The 22,351-nt window shown below is 29.3% G+C and overlaps 1 protein-coding gene across 9 annotated transcripts in view; it reads right to left on the bottom strand.

Annotated features, from left to right (window-relative positions):
* Positions 1–22,351, bottom strand: part of Mical (Molecule interacting with CasL) — a 111,223-nt gene that overhangs the window by 55,093 nt on the left and 33,779 nt on the right. For all 9 annotated transcript variants that reach the window (XM_076455337.1, XM_076455336.1, XM_076455340.1 and 6 more), the window contains exons 3-10: positions 18,891–19,098; positions 17,090–17,206; positions 16,312–16,413; positions 14,202–14,338; positions 12,887–13,006; positions 12,370–12,627; positions 3,431–3,535; positions 1,519–1,747 (exon numbers count right to left, since the gene is read on the bottom strand). In XM_076455337.1, the coding sequence (XP_076311452.1) occupies positions 1,519–1,747; positions 3,431–3,535; positions 12,370–12,627; positions 12,887–13,006; positions 14,202–14,338; positions 16,312–16,413; positions 17,090–17,206; positions 18,891–19,098 (1,276 nt within the window). The remainder of the gene's footprint in view (positions 1–1,518; positions 1,748–3,430; positions 3,536–12,369; positions 12,628–12,886; positions 13,007–14,201; positions 14,339–16,311; positions 16,414–17,089; positions 17,207–18,890; positions 19,099–22,351) is intronic.

Below are 22,351 nucleotides of genomic sequence, written 5' to 3'. Positions count from 1 at the left end.
AGCAAACTTCACATTTGATAGTTTCGATATACATCCAAAATAGAAAGATACACAAATTTCCAAATTTAATTTCTGTGTTCTAAACAAACTTCAAACCAAATCTAATCTACAAACAAAAAACAAGACCTCACAGAATTAATACAACTCAATATTATCTTTTCAATACAAACTTTTTCACACACACTGAAAGAGTCTTATCTGGTAACTAAAGACATATGCAACTTTCCAAACTCAAGACTACAGCAATAACAATAATGCAAAAACTACTTTGTAACTAACTGTAAGTTATTTATAATTATATAATTAAGATCATATTATTATTAGATAAAATGAAGGGGGGGAAAGATTGAAATGCATAGTTTTAAAATAACAGTTAAATTTAACTGTTAACCCTATCACAACAGGTTGCAGGTCAAAGGTTATCACATTTGTTAACTTGAACTGTTTTATCAATTTATTCAACAAGTTTAGTATTCAATTGTAGATAATTCAAATTTCAGTATCATATATTAGTAAATTTCTTAATTTAAAAGTAAATATTAAAATAACACAACTAAACTGATTTTTGTGTGTGAAGTTACACTGAATGCAGCACTGGTTCAAATTAGATATTTGTGATGCCAAAATACTAAGTATATAGTTCCATATGAATTAGGAACTCATACTATCTATGTTGATAAGCTAGAATATAAAACAAGAACCTCATTGTGTGTTTTTGAATTACGTGCAAAGCTACTTGAGGGCTATCTGTACTAGTGTCCCTAATTTAGCAGTGAAAGACTAGATGGAAGGCAGCTGGTCATCACCACCCACTGCCAACTCTTGGGCTACTCTTTTACCAATGAATAGTGGAATTGACTGTCACATTATAAGGCCCCATGGCTGGGAGGGCGTGCATGTTTGGTGCAACCTGGATTTGAACTCGCTACCCTCAGATTATGAGTTGAACATCTTAACATACTTGGCCATGCCAGGCCCCAAGAACCTCATATCTTTTCTATTTGTTGAAATATAGCTTATGCACTGAATCAAATACAGAGGCACCACTCATTTCTTTCCATTTTTAGAAACAGTCCCATATATGCCCTTTCTAAAATATACAATAAGTGAATAAACCAAAGGACAATGTCCCCCTATTTGCTTTCTCAGCCATTTTAAAGTGCTTGGAAGCCATCTTATTCTTTAGAACCAAGATTACAAGCAGATACATTGTACTTTACACTTGGACTAGTAATGAAATTGGCTCTTTATTTTCATAAACAAATCTTTATTAAAAATAACATTTTTTGAGTATAAAAGACTTGCAACCTTCACTAACAGTCTGACAAATTTTATGAAGGTACTCATACTGCATGAAAAGTTATAGTATAAATACTTGTGTATATTATACTGAGCCTGCCATGAAAAAGTTAATAAAATATAACAGCACAGATGAAAAAAGTGAAGTATTTGTTTTCTTAACCAGACAATTACATGTAAATAGTTAATAACAAATTATTAGTTTTTAAACAAGCTTACCTCTTCTCCTCCTTTTTCTAGGTATGTCTGCCACAACATCAGGAAGTTGGTCAATGATTTCAGCATCTGTGTCATATAAGCCTTTCACCTGAGCAGGTAGGACACTCTGAAGGTTAAGATTTGGATAACGAGATGTGGGATTTATGGTATGCTGGTTAAAGTCTTTGTTGAGATTCTCTGGAGTTGTCTGGGCTAATAATCTATAGACAGCTTCTCTTTCTGCTAACACCTGGTTATAAATGGTGAAGTTTAACAAGTTTTTGCAAACATGAATTTGATAATCCTTAATTCAATAAACATTCTACTATGAAACACAGCAACCTAGAAAACTAACAAAAGTGTTGTTACAGATAGACATGTGGGTGGTTTATGAAACCATACAAGAATTAATAGTAAAAAAATTTAGCAGTGAACCTGTAAACGTAACACTATATTTCAGAAATATTTATTATACACGACTAACAATATAGTGAAAACTCTTCTATACACTGCTTTGCATAAAATGATAAATAGAAAGAATAATAGTTTGGGTGAAACTAAAACTAACAATCACAAACTTTTTACTTTTATAAAATACTTTGCTCACTTAACCACTAGAGTATGTTATCACATTCAGATAGCAAAGTACAACTACACTGCCAATTCACATTTAGGTATGGCACTATTGTACATTAAGACATTTCAGTGCAACATACAAAAAGTAATTTAACTTATTGTCACTATGTCAGTACACTGTGCATGATAATGTATTTTAACTTATTTTGTATACTACCTGGGTAACTTCCTTTTTCTCAAAAGAAATATTTACAAAATCCTGTGTCTTTATTTTTCTGTGTCACAAGATGTGTCCAAGTAACAATTTCTCCCTTTTAGAATTTTCTAACTTCAGAAACATTGATGCTATAATTTCCAATCAATTTGAAATGTAAACTATACATAACAAGTAAGAATATAAAATTTGAGGCTCCTTCCTTCTTCATATGCTGAGATACCAATAAATCTGTTAAACCAACCAGACAAACCCCCACACCCATTTTCTGACCTTTAACTCTTTTGTTAATCAGCTTCCATGACTGATGGATATGCTCATAACTAACAGAAAGCAAAATTCCCCACTACGTGAATATTAGAAGTATGTTTAGTTTTCCTATCATAAATTGTTAATCAGTAAAATTACTCGTTTTTGTGTGATAATATTTGCTGCTCTGAATGCTAAAGAATTTTTTTTTATGCATTTACAGCTTACTTAGGAAGAATTGGGATATTCAAGTGACTGATATTTTGTGTTCTAAGATGTATATTTGAAAGCTATATGAAATCCCTTTTTGACACCCAAATTTGTAAAACTCAAATAGGATGACAAAAGACCATTTACAATTTTAATAATTGCAAGTGAGCAAGTATACAACAAGTACTACAGATCCCTGTTTTTATGTTTATATTTCATTTTCTGCTTTCTTTTTAACAGATACAAAATGTAAAAGTTAGAACCTTCTCAGTTTAACTTAAAAAAAATTTATAAGTTAAAGTATGTGTAAAACATAAAACAATAGCATGCTGTTTACGTTAGCTCCAGGGGAAACAAACAGTGGGCTTCAGCTTTGAGTTACTGCTTTTAACATGAGGAGTACTGCTCCAATGTATACAAAGTAGACCAACAAAAGTAAAAATTTAAAGGAAACCTATTTCTCTTTTGATACACAAAATTCTATCAAAACACTAAAACTATCTAAACCATAACCAAGCTTGATATTTAAACAAAATATACTACTTACCCCTATTAACTGCCTAGGTTTATATGCCATATCTTTTAACACTGTACACATTCTTTCACAACTCTTTCTTACACATTCAGGTAAATTTAAATTTAATAAGAAAATTAATTCTTATGTTTAATAGTTTATTATTAAACCTGTAAAGGAGTCATTTTTCCAGATGCCCAGCTACGAATCATCCAAGCTGCATCAAAAGAGCCAAGGAAGCCCCTGGCACATCCAGATCCCGTTGGCCAAAAAGGCTGTTAAATAGTAATATATATAATAAGTATTGTTTAACAGTCTTAAATGTTCTCTGAAGATAAACATATCTTTTAAATTTTATTTCATTCAATTAATTTTATAAACTTGTGACATCTCACACAGATAAACAAAACTACTTTTAACTACAAGTCTTCAACAGGACTTTTAGTATATCGTGTTTTTCTAAAACACAGAAGCAACACTTTAATTTCTATTACAACCTTTTCTTCAAGTCTGGTCAAATAACATTCTCCGAAATTTATTTTTAACAATTACAAAAACACAAAAAACTGGATGGCTCCATAATGAAAACACCAAACTTTTTAAATAAGATGAATGGTAAAAGCAAATCTCAAATACATTCTAGACTGCGTTAAATATAAAACAAATATAGTACAGAAAATTAAAGCCAATTTTCATTACTCATTAATTCACAGATTACACAAAATGTCTACAATATCACACATAAAACAGATTACAGAGAAACACTTGTGTATCTCTTGATAAAAAATACTTCACATTTTACTGTCACATTCAGTCTTTATCCTGTTGCTTCTTTTCTATCACAATATGAAAAAATTAGGAATACTACTAATATTTATAAAACCTATATCTGTTTATGAGGTTACAGCGTTTAATCCTTTGATGATGGGCTCAGTTTAATATAAACATGTTCATATATACATTTGCAAATATTAAGTATTTATTCTATAACATTTGATGCAGTACATGTATCTTCACAAAATTTAGTAGGCTTTTAGTAGAAACTGCAAATTTTCTGTATACAAAAAAATCATTTTTTTTAATAAAGATTTGTTTGTGAAACTACTTGTGTTACCAGTCCAAGCACAAGGTGATACTCATGTTATGATTAAAAACTATTAGTCATCCCAAAAAATCTAAAATATTATTTGTTTAATCTCTAATACTTTGTAAATACATTTAAAATGTTCAAATTTAGTATGATTTTATATTCCGTCCATTATTTTCTCCACCCCAATCATGTGTGGTCTGTCAATATGACCAACCTTGTAACAACTGTAAAAAAAAAAAAAAAGAAGTATGAATTATGCTCTTTTGTTCTAGAATGACTACAAATGTTTGATTAAATAGCTAAAGACTCACAACATTATAATATTTATTATTTTTATTATACTGATATTCCAGTTGTATTTGGCAAACATTATATAACCTGCACTGACACAGCACATGTTAACGTATCCAATAATATAAAACTGACCTTCACTCTTTACAAAGTGTCTCTGTCTCAGCTGTGTTTTGGTGGACTAGTATTTTGTAACATACATCACATTTCATTACTACTATTTAGAAATAAGTTGTTAACTTTATTTTTCTTAAAATATAAAACAGTAAATAAAGAAGTAAAGAAAACAGTTATCTCTTCCAGCTATGACCTTTCAAATTGGTTGATAATTTAAGCCTTCTAAAATTTCACACATGGAGGATATGAAACAATTTTTTAAGGTTTTTATGGTATACAGTTGAATAAACAGAAAATCATAAATTACTGTGTCGATACCATAGAATTCCACTATAATTTATCAAGCTTAGTAACTGAGCTACATTTAGATGTAAAAAATATAACATTTCAAGCAGACTAAAGACACAGTCTACCTCCTTAAAATCTTGGTTTGAAAGCAAGAAGTAAATTTTAACAGATTAAAATGGCTGAGACAACCACTAGGGGACATTTTAAGCTGTCGTATACTGAAGTAAGTGTATATAAAATAATGTTTCCAAAAATGGAAAGAGATGAATGGGGCCCACTGTGTTTGGTTCAGTACATAAGACATATTTGAGCAAAATGAAAAGATATAAGGTTCTTATTTTATATTCTAGCTTGTTAATATTTGTAATTTGAGTTCCTAATTTGTACAAAATTAGACTTAGTTGATATTTAGATGTGTTCTTTTAATGTTTACTTTTAAATTAAGAAGTTAAATAATGTATTATACTAAAATTGAATTATAATCTACAATTTTATACCAATATTATTGACCTAAATTCATAAAATAGTTTGATAAACTTTCAAATGCAAGTCAACAAACGTGATATGGGTTTTGACCTGTGTCCAGTCATGACAGGACTAAGCAGTAACAGTTTAAGTATTTTTGTAGTGCCGAATAAAGTATAATTTCACTTCCACATTTTCCCAAGTCCATTTCATTAAAGATAACCAAAATATAAATAAATAGGCCAAACAGCTATTTGAAATCTATTTTACTTAGGAAAATCCAGAATTCTAATAATAGCATTTATCTCTATATACAGAGAATTAAAATCCCTTTAATCAATAGAAAAAAGGGTCTGAAAGCAGACAGATGAAACTCTTTTAAGTACAGAAATAAAAAGGAAAATACACAAACTATATAGAAATCCTATAACAGGAAAGAGAAAACTTTACAAAACTAAAATGTTTGGATAAAGAAAAATGAAGAATTCAGGAATCTGAAGAATACTCAAATACATTTTTACACACATACAATACTCCAATGGGTACTATTTATCCACAGGTAACATGTATTTATTGTATCAATAAATTATCAAACCAAAGTATTTGTAAAGTGGCACTATACTTTTTTTTTTTCTTTATAACAGCTTTCAACTGAATAAGAAAACTTATTCTAGACCCCTTATCAGAAAAGCCAACTGAAATCCCAGTACAATATAAGTGAAAAAACACAAATATTAGGCACACTATTTGTTTATAAGTACACTGAGTGCAATTCATAAGTTTTTACAAGTCTTTAGGAACAAATTTATTAACAGCTTTAAGCACTCAGTTTAGAATTTGAAGTATACCATGACAATACAAGTCTTAAAACCAATGTAATATTCAGTCTAGCAAGGTGATGAATGTATCAAGAACTGATAAATGTAGGAAATGCCATCACAGTACTAAAACACACTGAGCTAGCATAAATGGTAATATTTAAAAAAAACAGTCAGTTGGAAAAAAGATGTAAGAGAACAGTGATAACAATGCTAACAAAAAAAAAGTTTCACTTTGACTGCTAAAGAATAACTTGTAATGACAAAAAACTGGGCTAATAACTCAATAAATAACTGATACAGAAATAACTTATCTTAAACTAAAAAAACTGCTATGACCTGATGAAAAAGTAGGTTAGGATTGTTAGATAACAAGATTCTCTCTCAAAAGATATGGAAAAAGAGGTTATAAAGAGTAAACTGGCAAACAACTAGCCATAAGAAACCTACAATGATAATTTTAGGTCTAAATAAAATACTGGCAGGTTGTCAGTTTTTTTTTTTTTTTCTAAAATAGATAATGTAATTTGACCTACTTGTATTAAAATTTCTATGGATGACAGTTATGGAAATCCTTCTGATTGCATATAATTTCCCTGAAATGGAGCTGAAGGCCATTTGTTTTAACAACTGGAATCACTATAAAGTAGTGCGTTGTCTTTCAAGTCAGTAGACATTAAAATGACCTCACGAAGGATGCTTGGTGTTGCAAATTGTACTATTCCGACACAAGTAAAATATGTGCACTTCATATATTTCAAGAAGAATCATGTACTATAGTAAATAACACAAAATGATATATGAACTTCAAAAGCAAGAAATAATATTTGTTAAACACTCCTAATTTTGTTTGTATTTACTCTTGAAACAGGAGACTTTCAGGGATCCTACAAAAGTACAGCTAATTGTATGTTGATAATTCAGAGACTATTAAAGTAATCATTCATATACTGGATAAAAAAAATTCAGTTATACAATAAAGGAGTTTTAATGTGTAACATATGCAATGAATGCAACATAAATCACTATGCTAATGTGAACTGACCACACTTATAAGATGGAGTTGTACTTAAGATAACATGATCATAACCATTAATGTTCAAATGTTAACAGTTTGTTGCAGTTGATATAGTAAGGTGTTTCTCACAACACCTTTGTTTATTACATTTCAAATTTCTTTTAAATTAAACCAAACACTGTTTTAGTTACATATTTCACACAATTTATTTTTAAAATATACAAGTCACACTCTTATAATAGAAACACATTTTATAAAAAATTGATTGATTTAACAATATCCAATTATGCGCATGGCATTCCAATACCGAAAATATCATCACATGATCACTTATCACAGCACTTTCTTTTCTTTAATATTGAATAGCTGTATAAATTATTTACATACATGATGAAGCTTGGTCATTCAGTAGTGTTGTTTATAACTGTGGATTTGATGCTTTAACATTAAGTAGGGTCAAAGTGTGCACAAAACAACCTATATCATGTAGTTTATAATTCAACTAATGTTTTAATTTCTTAATTTGTAAAAGAAATATATTAATTCTCAATTGTCATTTTTCTACATCACCTGACTTTTTCTGAACTGCCCGTTTTAGATGTTCTTTCTACCCCTTTATGATTTTTGAGTTTGGCACAAATTAACACTTAACATATAGGTATTTATAAACCATGATGTAATATAGCCTCCAATATTCTTGATTTACTGAAATGTATGTGTGAATCAAAACCACATGCATAACATGCCTCCTATCATATCCTAATTTTTAAAAAGTTTAAACAATTCTCTCTCTCTTACGTTTACTATTGAATTACTTAGAATCAAGAGAAGGAACTTATAAATACTGGAATTAATAAGTTATGCTTATTCTGACAATAGTTTTAGAATTATTCAGCCCACATTTTCACTGTTGTTATCATCAAAATTACCTCAATCAGCTAATAGAACTGTATTAATCCACTTGTATCTTAGTTAGAGAGACAGTTAAATTAAATTGGTTTTAAGGCATTCTGTTTGTCTGGATGTTATATTTTATGTTCTAAATTGCATATTTGAAATAAAATACAAAGTACATAAAGTACTACCAGCAACCCTAACAAAATGTAGAGTTAATGCTTTTGAGACTTCAAAAGCAAATGTATAAAAAAGATGTTACATAAGTGCTAATTTTCTTGTTTCTCAGGTAAATTTTGAATTCACTGTTATAAAAGTAATTAGAATGTAAAAACTATGAGCATACTAGGTTAGATAATAAAATGTTTTAGTGTGTTAGTAACCCAAACAGTAACTTGTAAAGCAATATACTTTAATGACTGGAATATTTTAAACGATTTAGTTTTTGATGCAATTTTCTATTACAATGTACTGTCATTCTGGATATAAAATGGCAGTTTATATTCACTCTGTATACATTTTTTAAATGGTGGTTACAAAGTCAGTCAATTAGACCAAGCCTGTATACAGTGTTAGCATAAAGTAACACATAAAATACAAAAAAATCCCATTATGAAGTCTAGAAAGAAAACATTTTTTTCAACCTTAACATGAGAATCACCATGCATTCACACTTATTCAAGAAAGACTACGTAAATTTATGTGCAAAAATACTTTTAAAAAAATCTGATGTGTACAAAAAAAATTAATATTTTCCAAATTTTTGAATATATACTAACTATATTAAACCTTATAGTATATATAGCTTCATGGTGGTTACAAGGTTGATCAAAATGACTGAGCCTGCACATAGACAATTAACTACACAGTGTCTACAAATATATGTATAAACAGATAACTGAAAAATATTAATATATGTCCAATATCCAAGAAAGCACAGGCACATACAGGATTTATACTTTTTTGATAAATTATAAATTACAATTTCATAATATTTCATAATGTGTTTTGTACTATTTGCAACTTCACTGTGTGGAACATCCAAAAATATTAATCATCACTATTATGCCAAATGTCTCAAATATCTATAGGGTCATAAAGCAGATATGACATCTTCCATCAGTTTGAAAAATTCCATTATAAGAATTGAAAATGAACAAATTATACAGACAAGTAAAAGACAGGATATATTTATCAGAGAAACAAAAATAGAACATTTTGAGCCTTCTCCCTGTAACACCTTAGAAGATGTTTGATTGTTGATGAATCTCACTTACATAAGTCCAATCAACATTAGGTGAATTAAAGCCTGGGTTGGTTGAGCCACTGAGTGAAAAGGTCACCAATGCCACAGTTGATCCTTCATGTATTAATGTATAAATCAGTTTATAAATAACTGTACAAAATCTGAAGCAATGAATCTAACCAACAAAACAAATGAACACAAAAACAATTCTAAACGGGAAGAATCAAAACATATGCTGAGCAGAAGGGGCTGTGATGATACACAAAATCCCCTAAAATCTCCCCCTCTCAAGAGCCAGAATTATCTCAAAAGATACAGAACAAAAGCCAATTATTCATATAATTCACTAACACCCTAGAAAGCTTTTTTGCAAATAAAAGATGGGAGGGAAAGGGTCAGGGAGAGATATGGTGCTAAGAATATTTAACTGATATGGAAATGAATAGAAACAAATGTTAAGTATTAACAACTGTGAAAATGGGAATGACATGTAACTTTTTTATATAATGAAGGAGGGGGTAAAATTGCATATGACAAAGAATAACTTGAAAAGGTGAAGATGGCTGTAAGCAAGAGAAAGTAATTACCCCAAAACCTAGGATAGCAGATAACGATGCAAAGACAGACCAAAACAAACAAAGCTCTAGAAAATAATAAAAATACAGACCTGAACACGAGATTTAACTTAAGCAGTTACTTACAGAAGATTACAGACAAATAAAAGCTGTCAAAACTCTTGTACATGAAACAGGCATGCCAATGACATTTATGAAAAAAAGAGGAAAAGGTATATAGGCTGGCGCCACAGCGAGGCTCAGCCGCGCCTGACTAGGGGGGGTCTGGGGGCATGCCCCCGGGAAATTTAAAAAAAATGGATGCTATTTGGTGTGATTTGGTGCAATCTGGGACATAATTTCTTTATGTTTTTTGACATTGCAATGTTGGAAAAGTACACAATATATATCATATAAAATAACAAAAGAAAATTAAAAGACTAAATCAAACTAATAAAAACTATAACTTTCATTTACAGTTTTTAGCAGATTGATTTATTCTTTTAATTTGCATTCATTTTTTAGAAGATATATCAAAATATCTAAAATTAACAAATAAAATAAAAAGTAAATAAATGAAATTTAGGATTGTTTATTTGCTATTTATTCAGTTTATTTTTTTTTCTAAATCAAAATATATTAGTAATATGAGTTAATAAAGCCAAAATAACTCAGTAAATATTTCAAATACAAATCATTTCATTATTATCCTTTTTTGTCATCAATAACATCATCATCATCAACTACTGGTATGCTGCCAATTAAATGTTTTACAGTCATTGCCAATAACTACTTCTCTGCTGCATATATTCCATACAATTTTCAAATCACATAAAATTACTCTTTTGACTAATCATGACTACCTATAGTTCAAATTGTTCATCTATGCAATCTTGTCATTATACTACTGGTACCTTAATGTCAGTGAATTTTCCATTCTTTCACAAATTGACAATACAAACTAAAACAGCATTTGAAGGAAAGATATGACATTGATTAAAAATTCAACTACTGATATGGTTCAATATTAAACTACTGATATCAGTTATATGCCTCAGAAATTAAATTTTGTACAGTCACTGACATCAACAACTACTGCTCTGCTGCATGTATTCCATTAAAATTTCAAATTACTTAAAATTACTCTACATGACTACCTACAGTAAAACTTGTTCATCTATACAATCTTGTCAGTAAATTACTGGTACCTCAATATCAATATATTTTTCATTCTTTCACAATACAAACTGAAACAGCAAATCAAGGAAAGCTTTGGCATTGCTTCAAAATAAAATTAATGATATGCTTTAAAATAAACCACTGGCACTGTATGCTGCAGATAATAATAAAATGTTTTTCAGTCACTGATATCAACTTCTGCTCTGCTGCATAAATTACAGTCAAATTTCAAATCACTTAATTTCCTTTAATCAATCTTGGCTACTTTCCTCTTTTTCGAGACAAGGGTTTCCAGTGCTCTCTTCCAAGCTTTTTTTCTCTCCTTCTCTGAATGGGCAGCTCTCTGTGCCTCTGCGGCTTTCTGGACTTTTTCTTCAGCCAAGGTGGCTGGGCCAGATTTCACAGAACCATAGGCCTCTAGCCTTTCTGCCCTTTTCTTCTGATTCTCCCTCAGCTTTGAGGTATACTTTGAAGCTGCTGATCTAATGTCCTTACACATTCTCTTGTCTACAGGATCAAAATGAACATCCTTCCTTTTAAACATTTCAATCGCTGTTGTTTCTTTGGAGCGTAGAGAATATTTTATCGTCTGGTATGCACACGAGACCTGCAACGAGACTGCCTCCAAGATGGAGGTCAGAATGTTTTTTTTCTGCAATAAACATTGAAACAATACGATTTCTCCTCAAAAACCACCTACCCGGCCCCCAAATCGCTCATATTTTCTCCTCGAATTTACACGAATCTCGTGGGTGATCGTTGGCTGTTTGAAAACCGCGGAAATCCGCGTTTCAGCGGAAAAATGGCACGCATGAAGAAATATTGAAACAAATGGTAAGGATTTAAAATTAACTTGAACAAATCATATAAATCTTTAGGAATGTGAGAGTAATAAGGTGCTCCAGGAAAGAGTGGTTAAACAACTAATACTGTAAAATAAAAGTTGAAGTTTATCTCCTACATATGTTTGAAAATTCTTTACGCAGATATTTCTCCAACATTTTACAACTAAATGAAAAAAACAGCTATAAGTAGGTTCAGAATAAAATTTATATACTTTCAAAATAGTTCTTAAAATGAAAATAAAGTAACATTTGTTGCTGGTGACAAGTAATAGATTAATCTACAATAAATATATAACACACTAACTTCTAAAAGACTGTCTCCTACTAATGCTTGTAGTAATTTGTGACCCCTCCTCTCCAGTACACGACAAGCATGTTCAGCTGCATACATTGATGTAAAATCAAACATTGCTACATCAGCTTGTCCATAATGATTGACAGCAAAGTCCAGGGTTGGAAGTTGACCATCTGTGGAAAAGTCAGCAGCATCTCGAGCATATTCCATCAGTGATTCTCTGTCTACATTTTCTGGAGCCAAAAGTCTTGCTGTATCACTATAATCCTTTAAATCAAAATTTTTGTAAACATGAAACTTTCCATGCTCTTTCTTTTGCTACATACTCACTTCTGCATATTGTTAATCTCTGAGAATGCTAGTACTTGAAATGTTAAGGTACTTCATACAAACTCTTACAATGAAAAAATTTACAATTATTATATAGAAAATGACCGATATTAAACCAATCAACAGAACTTCTACTAGCTCATGAAAAAAATGTATAATAAAACAGCGATTAAGTAAATGAAGCCTGTGACCATACATTAAGAATCACTCCTCTCTCTAAAAGTGACTGTTTCTTCGCTGTCATGACAAAATAATGGGTGTCATCTTTATAGTACACAATATTTTCCAGGTCAATTCCAGTTTGCTCCTTCATGTCCTGAAAAAAAAAAAAATGTTTACAAAACTATAAATATATCTTGAATTCTACATTTATCAATATGATAAGCCACTCAAAGATGGCATAAAGTTAGTTTCATGCCAGATACAAATTTACTTGTTTACTAATGGTTGATTTTAAACTGATTTTCACTTTCTATAAACACCCACGTATCCACCATCCTTTTTAAATCTCACATCTGCTGTCCTCACACCACTATTTTCATCAAAAACATCAGCTTCATAAATTTAATCTGATTAGTAACCCCCAAATTTGGTTTCATCATTGTTAATCACTAAAAAAAAGATAACACAACAAACAAATACACCCAATATGGCTAAACATCAACTAAACTGATTTAAACAATAAGCTTTAATATTGAGATGTTTTACAGCATACAAGATAGATCATACTAAAACATCAGCAGTGCAATGATGGTTAAAATAAAGTGAGGATTATTAACAAATGAAAATCTAGATTTTTGATTTAGTTATGTATAATATTTTCCTTTATCAAAATATTACAATGCAATCTTTCACTTCAAAACATGCTTTAATGTTACTGTTAGTTTGCTATAAAAAATAAGTTACTAAAAAAAGTGTTTCAAGCTATTTTAATATATACCAACAATATCAAAGTTTCATTTTAAAGAGCACACACTCAAAGAGAGTGTACTTTTTTCAGTGTACAATTTTGATTGTTTTATTGATTTTAGTGTATATGTTAAGATGTTTCTAAATATCCTAATTTTCTTACTTATATATTAATTTTGAACTCACAGTTGTTTATCAACATAATTCCTTTAAATCCACATGTGAATGTTATTAAATTGATTATTAATAAAAAGTTGTTCATTAAGTACAGTATTCTAATAACTATATATTATTCATTATTCCAAAATAAATCAAAGAATCCCACACAAAGAAATTTAACTAATTGTGAATAACCTGATGTCTCAATGTTATAAAATTTTTTCTAAAAACATAAAACTTTGAAATGGTAAACCAAGAAAGTACACCTATATTATAGTATTTAAGTTCAGTTTTAATTTATTTCAAAAAATTGTGTTAAAACAGACCTTTTGCATTTACTAGAGCAAAATATTAATTATTGTTAACAATTTTGTTGAAGCCATGTGAGTAAGTGCTGTTAATAAGTAATTCTATAGTCACATAATTTAAGTAATATATTATACCTGAAAAAACTTCTGGTTAAAAATGAAGGCAACTCCGCTGATTTCAGGAACTTGTTGTTCTTCTAATGTATGTCTGTTAATGAAGTTAGCAGTAATAGCAATTGCTAGTTTACCTCTAAATTCTTTCCTGTTAAAACCTGGAATAAATAACATAGAGCTGTTGAAAAATTACCAGTGAGAACAATGAATAGATACTTCTAAATATTTCCTGTTAAGATCATAAAGAATAAAACATGAGAACATTAAAGTATAATTTTTATAAAGGTAATAATGATATTAATTGCTATTTTACCTCTATATGCTTTTCTGCTTACACTTAAAAACAAAAACATTTAACTTAAAAAAAACAATATTTCAGATAGATTATTAATTTAAAATATATTTTTAAACGAGAAGAACATACCATAAAATCCATTAAACATTTTGTTGATATATGGAAAATAAAAATTTAAAATAATTTATATACTTAAACTAATTGTAAATATATTAAGCTGTAAGTGCTCTAATTTTACAACAACATTATAAATTGTTTTTAAAATTCATAACATGAATAAAATGATATGTTAAAATATATACAGACTGTTTTATACAATACTTTTTTTAATTGTGAATTTACTGGAGCATTCATTGTTAAACATAGTAATGAATAATATAAACTTGTTTCTCCAAGGAACAAACTTTTTAAAAGACAGGTGTTTAAGTAACAAGCCTATAATTTCAGAACTAAATTAATTAAAAAAGATATTTTACATCACAACAGGTATTTAAGAAACTATTATAAATGTGATGTTAAAATTTAACCACTGAATTAAGATATTTATTTTTTTACAAAGTATCAAAAATAATTAATATTTTATGAGTTTCATTAATTTATGCAAAAATGTATTTACTGTAACTTTTTCCTTATAAATAAATCAAACATGTTTCAAGGGTGCATGCTTTTAGGTTTCCAAGTACAAACTAGAAAGTCAAAATAAAATACAGTGTACTGAATATTGAATATAATGACTTGGCTCATCAACATATCACTAGAGTTGGCTTAGTAAGTAAAGAACAGAAAACAACTTTCAAATACTTTAAAAGTACCTTATTTAGAGAAAATGGATATTTATTACTAAAAAAAGAGTAAACATAATTAAGATTTTCTTAAATTTACACAGCTGACACAAAATCCAATAAGTTTGAATAATTTGTTTTTGTTTGTTTTTTCGTTCTTGAATTTAGCACAAAGCTACACGAGGGCTATCTAAGCTAGCTGTCCCTAATTTAGCAGTTTAAGACTAGAGGGAATGCAGCTAGTCATCACTACCCACTGCCAACTCTTGGGCTACTCTTTTACCAACAAATAGTAGGATTGACCGTCACATACAACTCCCTCACAACTGAAAGGAGTGAGCATGTTTGAAGCCACAACCCTCAGATTACGAATCAAACACCTTAACCCACCTGGCCATAAGTATTTGAATATCAAACAAACACACAAATATCTATTTCCAAAAGTCTTCTGGTTTTAAGAATTTTTATTTTAGTGTTCAACACACACCATTTCAAACTCTTAAGTAACATATGCTATAAACTTATATTTACAATGCCATTTTAATGTATAGTGAAGATGGAAGTGACAATTTCTAGCAATATTATGAGCATGAGAGTAAACACAGGTATTCTTGGCATCTTTCTATGATCTCCAGACATTGAGCTTACAATTAGAGCTGTTAACTATAATCAGTACCAAACCATTGCAAGTCTTTTATGATGTTTTGTATCATATTTAAAAGCTGTACCACTCTCATAACAATAACCAAGAGTCAAAACGTTTCTTCAGTCATTTAAGTACACAGGTATTGTAGCCTATAGCATTATGTTAGAAGACCCTGAAATATAACCCCTTCAGGAGTGAAGTTTACCAACCATATACATTTGTAAATAATCAATTTGAAACATAATATGATGCCCAAAACTTGATCCATCTTGTCACAAACCATGGATATGTCTAGTAACAAGATAATTAGGCATGCAAATTGATATAGAATGTGAACAATATCAAATCAATTTCACCACAACACTTATAACAGCATGCCCAACAAAAATAGAAAGTTAAATACTTTACCAATTAGTGTGTTACGTTTACCATCAGCACCAACAAGCACATCAAACTCGTACTGTGAAACAGGGTGGTCAGGAGGTAGCACTTGAGCCCGCCACCCAACTCCTTCAAATTAAACCAAAATGTGATCAGTAAAAGTCTAAAACTCCTATGTTCAATTATAAAAAAGTGAAATTACACACACGCACACACAAAGATATACTATTTTATACCCAGAATTATTTTTAAACATGAAATATTCAAAGGTACATATGAAAACAAGCATATTAAACAGTTTAGCATCTGTCTCTTTCTAGTTGTGTTCATCTATCATTATATATCTGTCAACACTGCTGTCGATTTGTTCAATCATCTGAGTCTACCTCAAATATATCCATCTTTTGACACACAAACACATGAAGTTTTATTCAGCTTCCATATTATATTCAACAAAAAGCACTAACTCCATAGCTACACAATAAGTGTTAGAAGAGTATCTCAAGTTTCAGTTTACTTTTTCATAAAACTTCATAATGAAAAAAAATCAAGTTACTTCCAATGAATATTATTTAATTTCAATGAGTCAGTTGACTGAACATTTCCATATATTTTCAACCCAATATTTAATCAGACATAAAAAAGTACAAACAGCAAATAATGGAAAATAGTTTTCTAAAAAACCTTAGTACAAAGAAAATGTTAATTTTCTGAAACAGTGGCAATAAATTACTGCTTATTACACTACTTTTGTACAATTCCTTTCTATAATTCAATGCACTTTATGCTAATTTACCCTACTTACGCTCATGAGACTGGTTTTCAGGAGGTTCAATAAGAGATTTAAAGGTGACATTTTCATGAACTTCTACACCAAGCAACAGTGCCACTTTGAGTAGGATAAGCTGTAGCTGCCTTATACCTTTGAAATATTGAAAAATTAAAAGTAAAAAAGAAATTTATATATCAAGACAACTTGCAATACTCCTAGAAAATTAATACAATGCTAATAATAGGTTAAAAATTATTACACAAAACTTTAATCAGCTTATTCTATTGATAACCAAATTTATATTTGGTTGACTACAGAGGGTTGAGTATGTTATATTAATATCATTTTGGAGCCACTATACACTACAACAGTCCATGTTGCACCTATCTGATGGCTATGCATCTTGACAATAGCCCCACAGCTTATTTGCTATTGTAAAAGACTATCATAAGGTTGTTATGTCCAAAGCATGCCATTTCTACCTATACAATTTACCACAATCTGTATTTTGTACAAAGATGTTGGTTTCCCAATGCCTGTTTTGACAATCTGTTCACAGAGCTATCCAAAGATGCTACATCAAGCAATATGGCCAGTATGTCTTGTATGAAATAGCATTAATACCAATTTCATTCTAGAGATACTTGAGGTATGCAATAAGTTAAAGAAAAGCATGACTGGAAGCTTTATCTTGACTATTTTCATACTAATACCCATGAGAAATGTGCAAATTTTCCCACTGATCTTTCTATTAGCAAATTCTCACTTGTTACAAAATATCACATTGTTTGCTACAACTGGGGTGTGACTTGTTGCAGGTCTCTTTCTGGGTGGTCCTAGATCCCCAGGTTGATCTATATTCCTTTCTTTTTCAACACCATTAAGTACTGGAAATATTCCTGTTTCGGAAATTCTCAATTTCCCAATCTCAACACATCTTTATATATATATGAATATTTTGTGTTAGAAAAAACTTACGTATCCTTGCCAAAATAATAAATTTTAATGGCATTACACTACTTATGAAACATCAAACAATATCAAACTGTAATTCTGATATATGGTACTCCACCATGACTTTATATTAGCTGTGTGGTAATGTGACTTGCTGGTTTTTATATTCAAACCTGTTTTAATATATACTGTATATACTGGACAAAGTGGTGAAATAATAAATTATTTTGAAAGTAGCCACCTTACAGCTCACAAATCCATAGTGTAAGAAAAATAGTAAATTTCAAAATACACAGTTTGAATTATCCAACACCTTACTTGTACAGTGTGATAATGTATGCAGCAATATCAAACTTGTATATCTGTGCATTAACAAATGGCATATTTTAATGCACAGAAGCTCTAAAGCTTTATTGTAGCTGTCAAATGAAATATTAGAATTTCAGTTGCTAATAAAGATATACAGAATAAAGATAGAGGGTTAAAATATTTACTTATATGTATATACTTCAAAATTTACCTACAAACCAGAACTATGCTACTTACTTCTAATGTCGGAAATTTTCTCTCACAATATTACATGAAAACTAAATCTTATTTGGGAAATTTCTGTAAAATAAACTCACTCATTTGTAATATTTTTCAGTACTGTTTTTGTGTCATTCAACATCACAATAACCTGTAACTTTGAATTAAACATCCCTATAATTATGTGAAATTTCATATTGAAAATGTATGTATGCTCATAAGTATTTAATCTTTACATATACAATATTATTTATTCTCTTCACACGCTTCACAATTAGCTCATTCATACATTTCTCTTATTTGTATGATAGATTTTTTAAAGGAACTGTAGACATAAACAAATGAATCTCACTTATGTGATCTATGGATCCTGCACAGAATTTCCCAAACAACTTTTTGGCTCCAAGGTTGCGGAGATCATGAATCACTATTGGCCACAAATGAAGCACATTGTTACGAGAAAAGCGATCTCTTTTCTCAACTACAACTACTTTAGCTCCAAGGAGTTGTGCTTCAATTGCTGTCCTTAAACCACAAGGGCCTGCTCCAATGATCAGTACCTGTTTATAATTTTAAAAACAAAGACAATTTTTATCATTCATTTACTCTGCATTTAGCAAACAACAGCTATATTTACATATATCTTCTAAGCAAAGGCATCACTGGGCAACAAATGTATTTCACAGTGCCTCAAATCTTCAAGTAAAATATATTACAATTATATTTTTAATATTCTAGGTAATAATTTCTCTCGTATCAAATCCCAAACTTTTTCCAAGAGTTAGCAATAATCCTGTCTTTAACATGTTTCCATAAATACTCAGAATATAGTATATTTAGTCAGGTTTATACATAAAACATTTTGAATGCTTTTGATTAAAATACTAAGCTTTCAGACATTTGAAGGGAAGATGATACTAGTGAGCATAAGTCACTTTCATATGTCAAAATCAATTTATTCATAAATTTTTTCCGTTTCATTTTTGTGCATGCATTCTTTCTTTTATGCATTACAAGAACTATAAACAGCAAAAGAATAAAGTTAATTATTTATACCTAAGACTATTGCAAAGAAAATACTATGTTTTTTGGCTTGATATATTAAACATTTTAAGTTAGCAAGTTTTGATACTTAAACTTCACAAACAATAGAAACATGGTTACATTTGCTCAACTACCACTGAAATAGAAAACCTTTAGTTTATATAAATATCTCTTACAGAAACATTGCAATGTAAAATTGCAGACATTTTTTTGATTAAAAGTTAATGAATTTTTCAAATATTCTAAATCTAACTACGAGCTCAAGATGATATACACAAGATTGTTTACACATTTGTACTTATACCTTTTGATACAATGTGTATGTCTTCACAAAAGTTGGTAGACTTTTAGTAAAGATTACAAATATTTTGTATACAAAAAATAAGATTTTTTATTGAAATACTTTTACTGAAATAGTTTTTTTTTGTTACCAGTCTGAGTACAAAGTGGTTTCACGTTATGATTTAAAAAAGACAACAAACTATTCTTTGCCTCAAAAATCTCAAATATTATTTATGTAATTCCTAGAACCTCCTAAATACATTTAAATTTTTTTTGTCGGTAAAAATTTATATTTTATTTTCTATATTCTGTGTGGGGTCTGTACTTTAACAAAATCACAACCATCATAAAAAATTATGAAATAAATATAAATTACTTTTTTCCAATGCTAGAGTGACTACATTTTATAACAAAAAAGTACAAATGTTTAGTGTAAGTTGCTCAAGTTTCATAATGCTATATATATATATTTAAATATGCTTATTATTTTTTTATTACACTGACCCTCCAGTCATGACTACATAATATTACATAACATGCACTGATACAAGGTCATGTATCAAGCAATTTAAAACTGACCATTAGTCTTCTGAGTCTTGGCTGTGTTTTAGTGGACTAGTATTTTGTAATATACAGTCACATTTCAATTATTATACATTATACATATTTATATGAATTATTACTATTTGAAAAAAATGATTAAACTTATTTTTCTTAAAATATTAAACAATAAATCAAGAGGTAAAGCAAACACTTATCACTTCTTGCTATCACCCTATGTACTCAGTTGCTGCTGGACATAGATCACTAAACCTTTTAAAAAATTAGATTTTTAAAAAAAACAATATGAAACTTTGAGCAGGCTAAAGACAACCTACTTCCTTAAAAACTTGGATTGAAAGAACATTGAAACATTTCCAAAGATTAAAATGGTAGGTAAAATCACTCTGTGGACATTCTAAGCTATTTATTAATTATGCACATATCATATACTGTAGTAAGAGTATATAAGGGACCATTTAAGAAAATGGAAAGTGGAGTTGAATGGGGCCACTGTGTTTGATTCAGTATATAAGCCATATCTCAGCAAAATGAAAAGATTTGAGGTCCTCATTTTATACTCTAGTTTGTTAATATTGGTAATTCAAGTTTCTAATTTGTGTGAAACTAGTATTTTGACATCACAAACATCTAATTTTACGATGTGCTGTATTCAACATACCATGCAACTCACTAAAATCTATATTTAGATGTGTTCTTTTAATATTTACTTTTAAATTAAGAAACTAATTCAGATATAATATTAAAGTTTGAATTATAATCTACAATGTGATTCCAAACTTCTTGACATAAATTCATAAAATACTAGTTTAATAAAATTTTGAATGCAAGTCAACAAATGTGAACACAGCCTTTGACCCATGTCCTGTAGCAAAAGGGTTAATCAATACAAGAACTTCCGTTTCATCACAAACTAAAAGATAAGGCTATACTAGGTAAACATAACTGTTTATTGTAATGGTAAGAAGCTTAATACATTTCATCTGAAATTATTCAAAAGAAGTTAAATTATTTTAAGCTTTTAATTTTTAAACAATTAATACACATAATCTACAGAATTCTTAGACTACAAAAAAAGTTAGTGATTAATTGCAATTACAACACTATTTTGTCCTAACACCACCAAAGCTTCTCAAGACCATATCATTATACTATTTTAATAAAATTAACACAATTTATTCTGAAAAAGACATTTATAACAGTTCTATGACAATATCAACTTGAATTGTTAGAATATTGAACGAGTAACTTGAATTACATTGTAACTCTTAGAAACTGCTTTTTTTTTTAAATTAAAAACAACCTCAAGACAATCTCATGAATAATATTTTCAAGAAGAGCAGTTTTACTTAAAGGATATCTTCTAATACTGATTTAAAATTGATTGTTTCCAAGAAAAATTGCAGTAGCAGTTTTCAATGAAAACACAACTTATTGATTACTGAGGGAAGTAAAATTCTATTAAAATTAACATAATGAACAAAAACAAATATTAGAGCAAGTCAGTATGCATGACTAAATTAGAATGGCAACATTAAAAATTAATTAAATTCATGATGTCGAATACTGAAGAAATAATATTCTCAAAAGACATGAAAGTGTTGAAAATATGAGAACTGATCATCAGCTATGTACTACAATTACAATGTCTTCATGCAAAGTATTTAGTTTCCAGTTGTAAACACTTAATATTATTTTTAAAACTGTTTGCTCGATTTACCTTCCCTTTCTTAATATACTGGCTAACATTTCAATGAAAAAGTTTCACATTTATTTAATGATTATATTTAATAGCATCCTATTTCTCAGCTCACTGGTAAACAGTATTCTTAAAACTTGTAGAATTTTGATTAATATATGTAATTTGTACAAGAGAATCACAACATTACCATACATTTGAACTTGTTTTATGTTAATATTTTACAT

This window comes from Tachypleus tridentatus, chromosome 9 (assembly GCF_004210375.1).
Source record: "Tachypleus tridentatus isolate NWPU-2018 chromosome 9, ASM421037v1, whole genome shotgun sequence".
NCBI classification, from domain to species: domain Eukaryota; kingdom Metazoa; phylum Arthropoda; class Merostomata; order Xiphosura; family Limulidae; genus Tachypleus; species Tachypleus tridentatus.
Note: the sequence above shows the minus strand (reverse complement) of the source record. Positions and strands in the feature narration are given on the sequence as shown.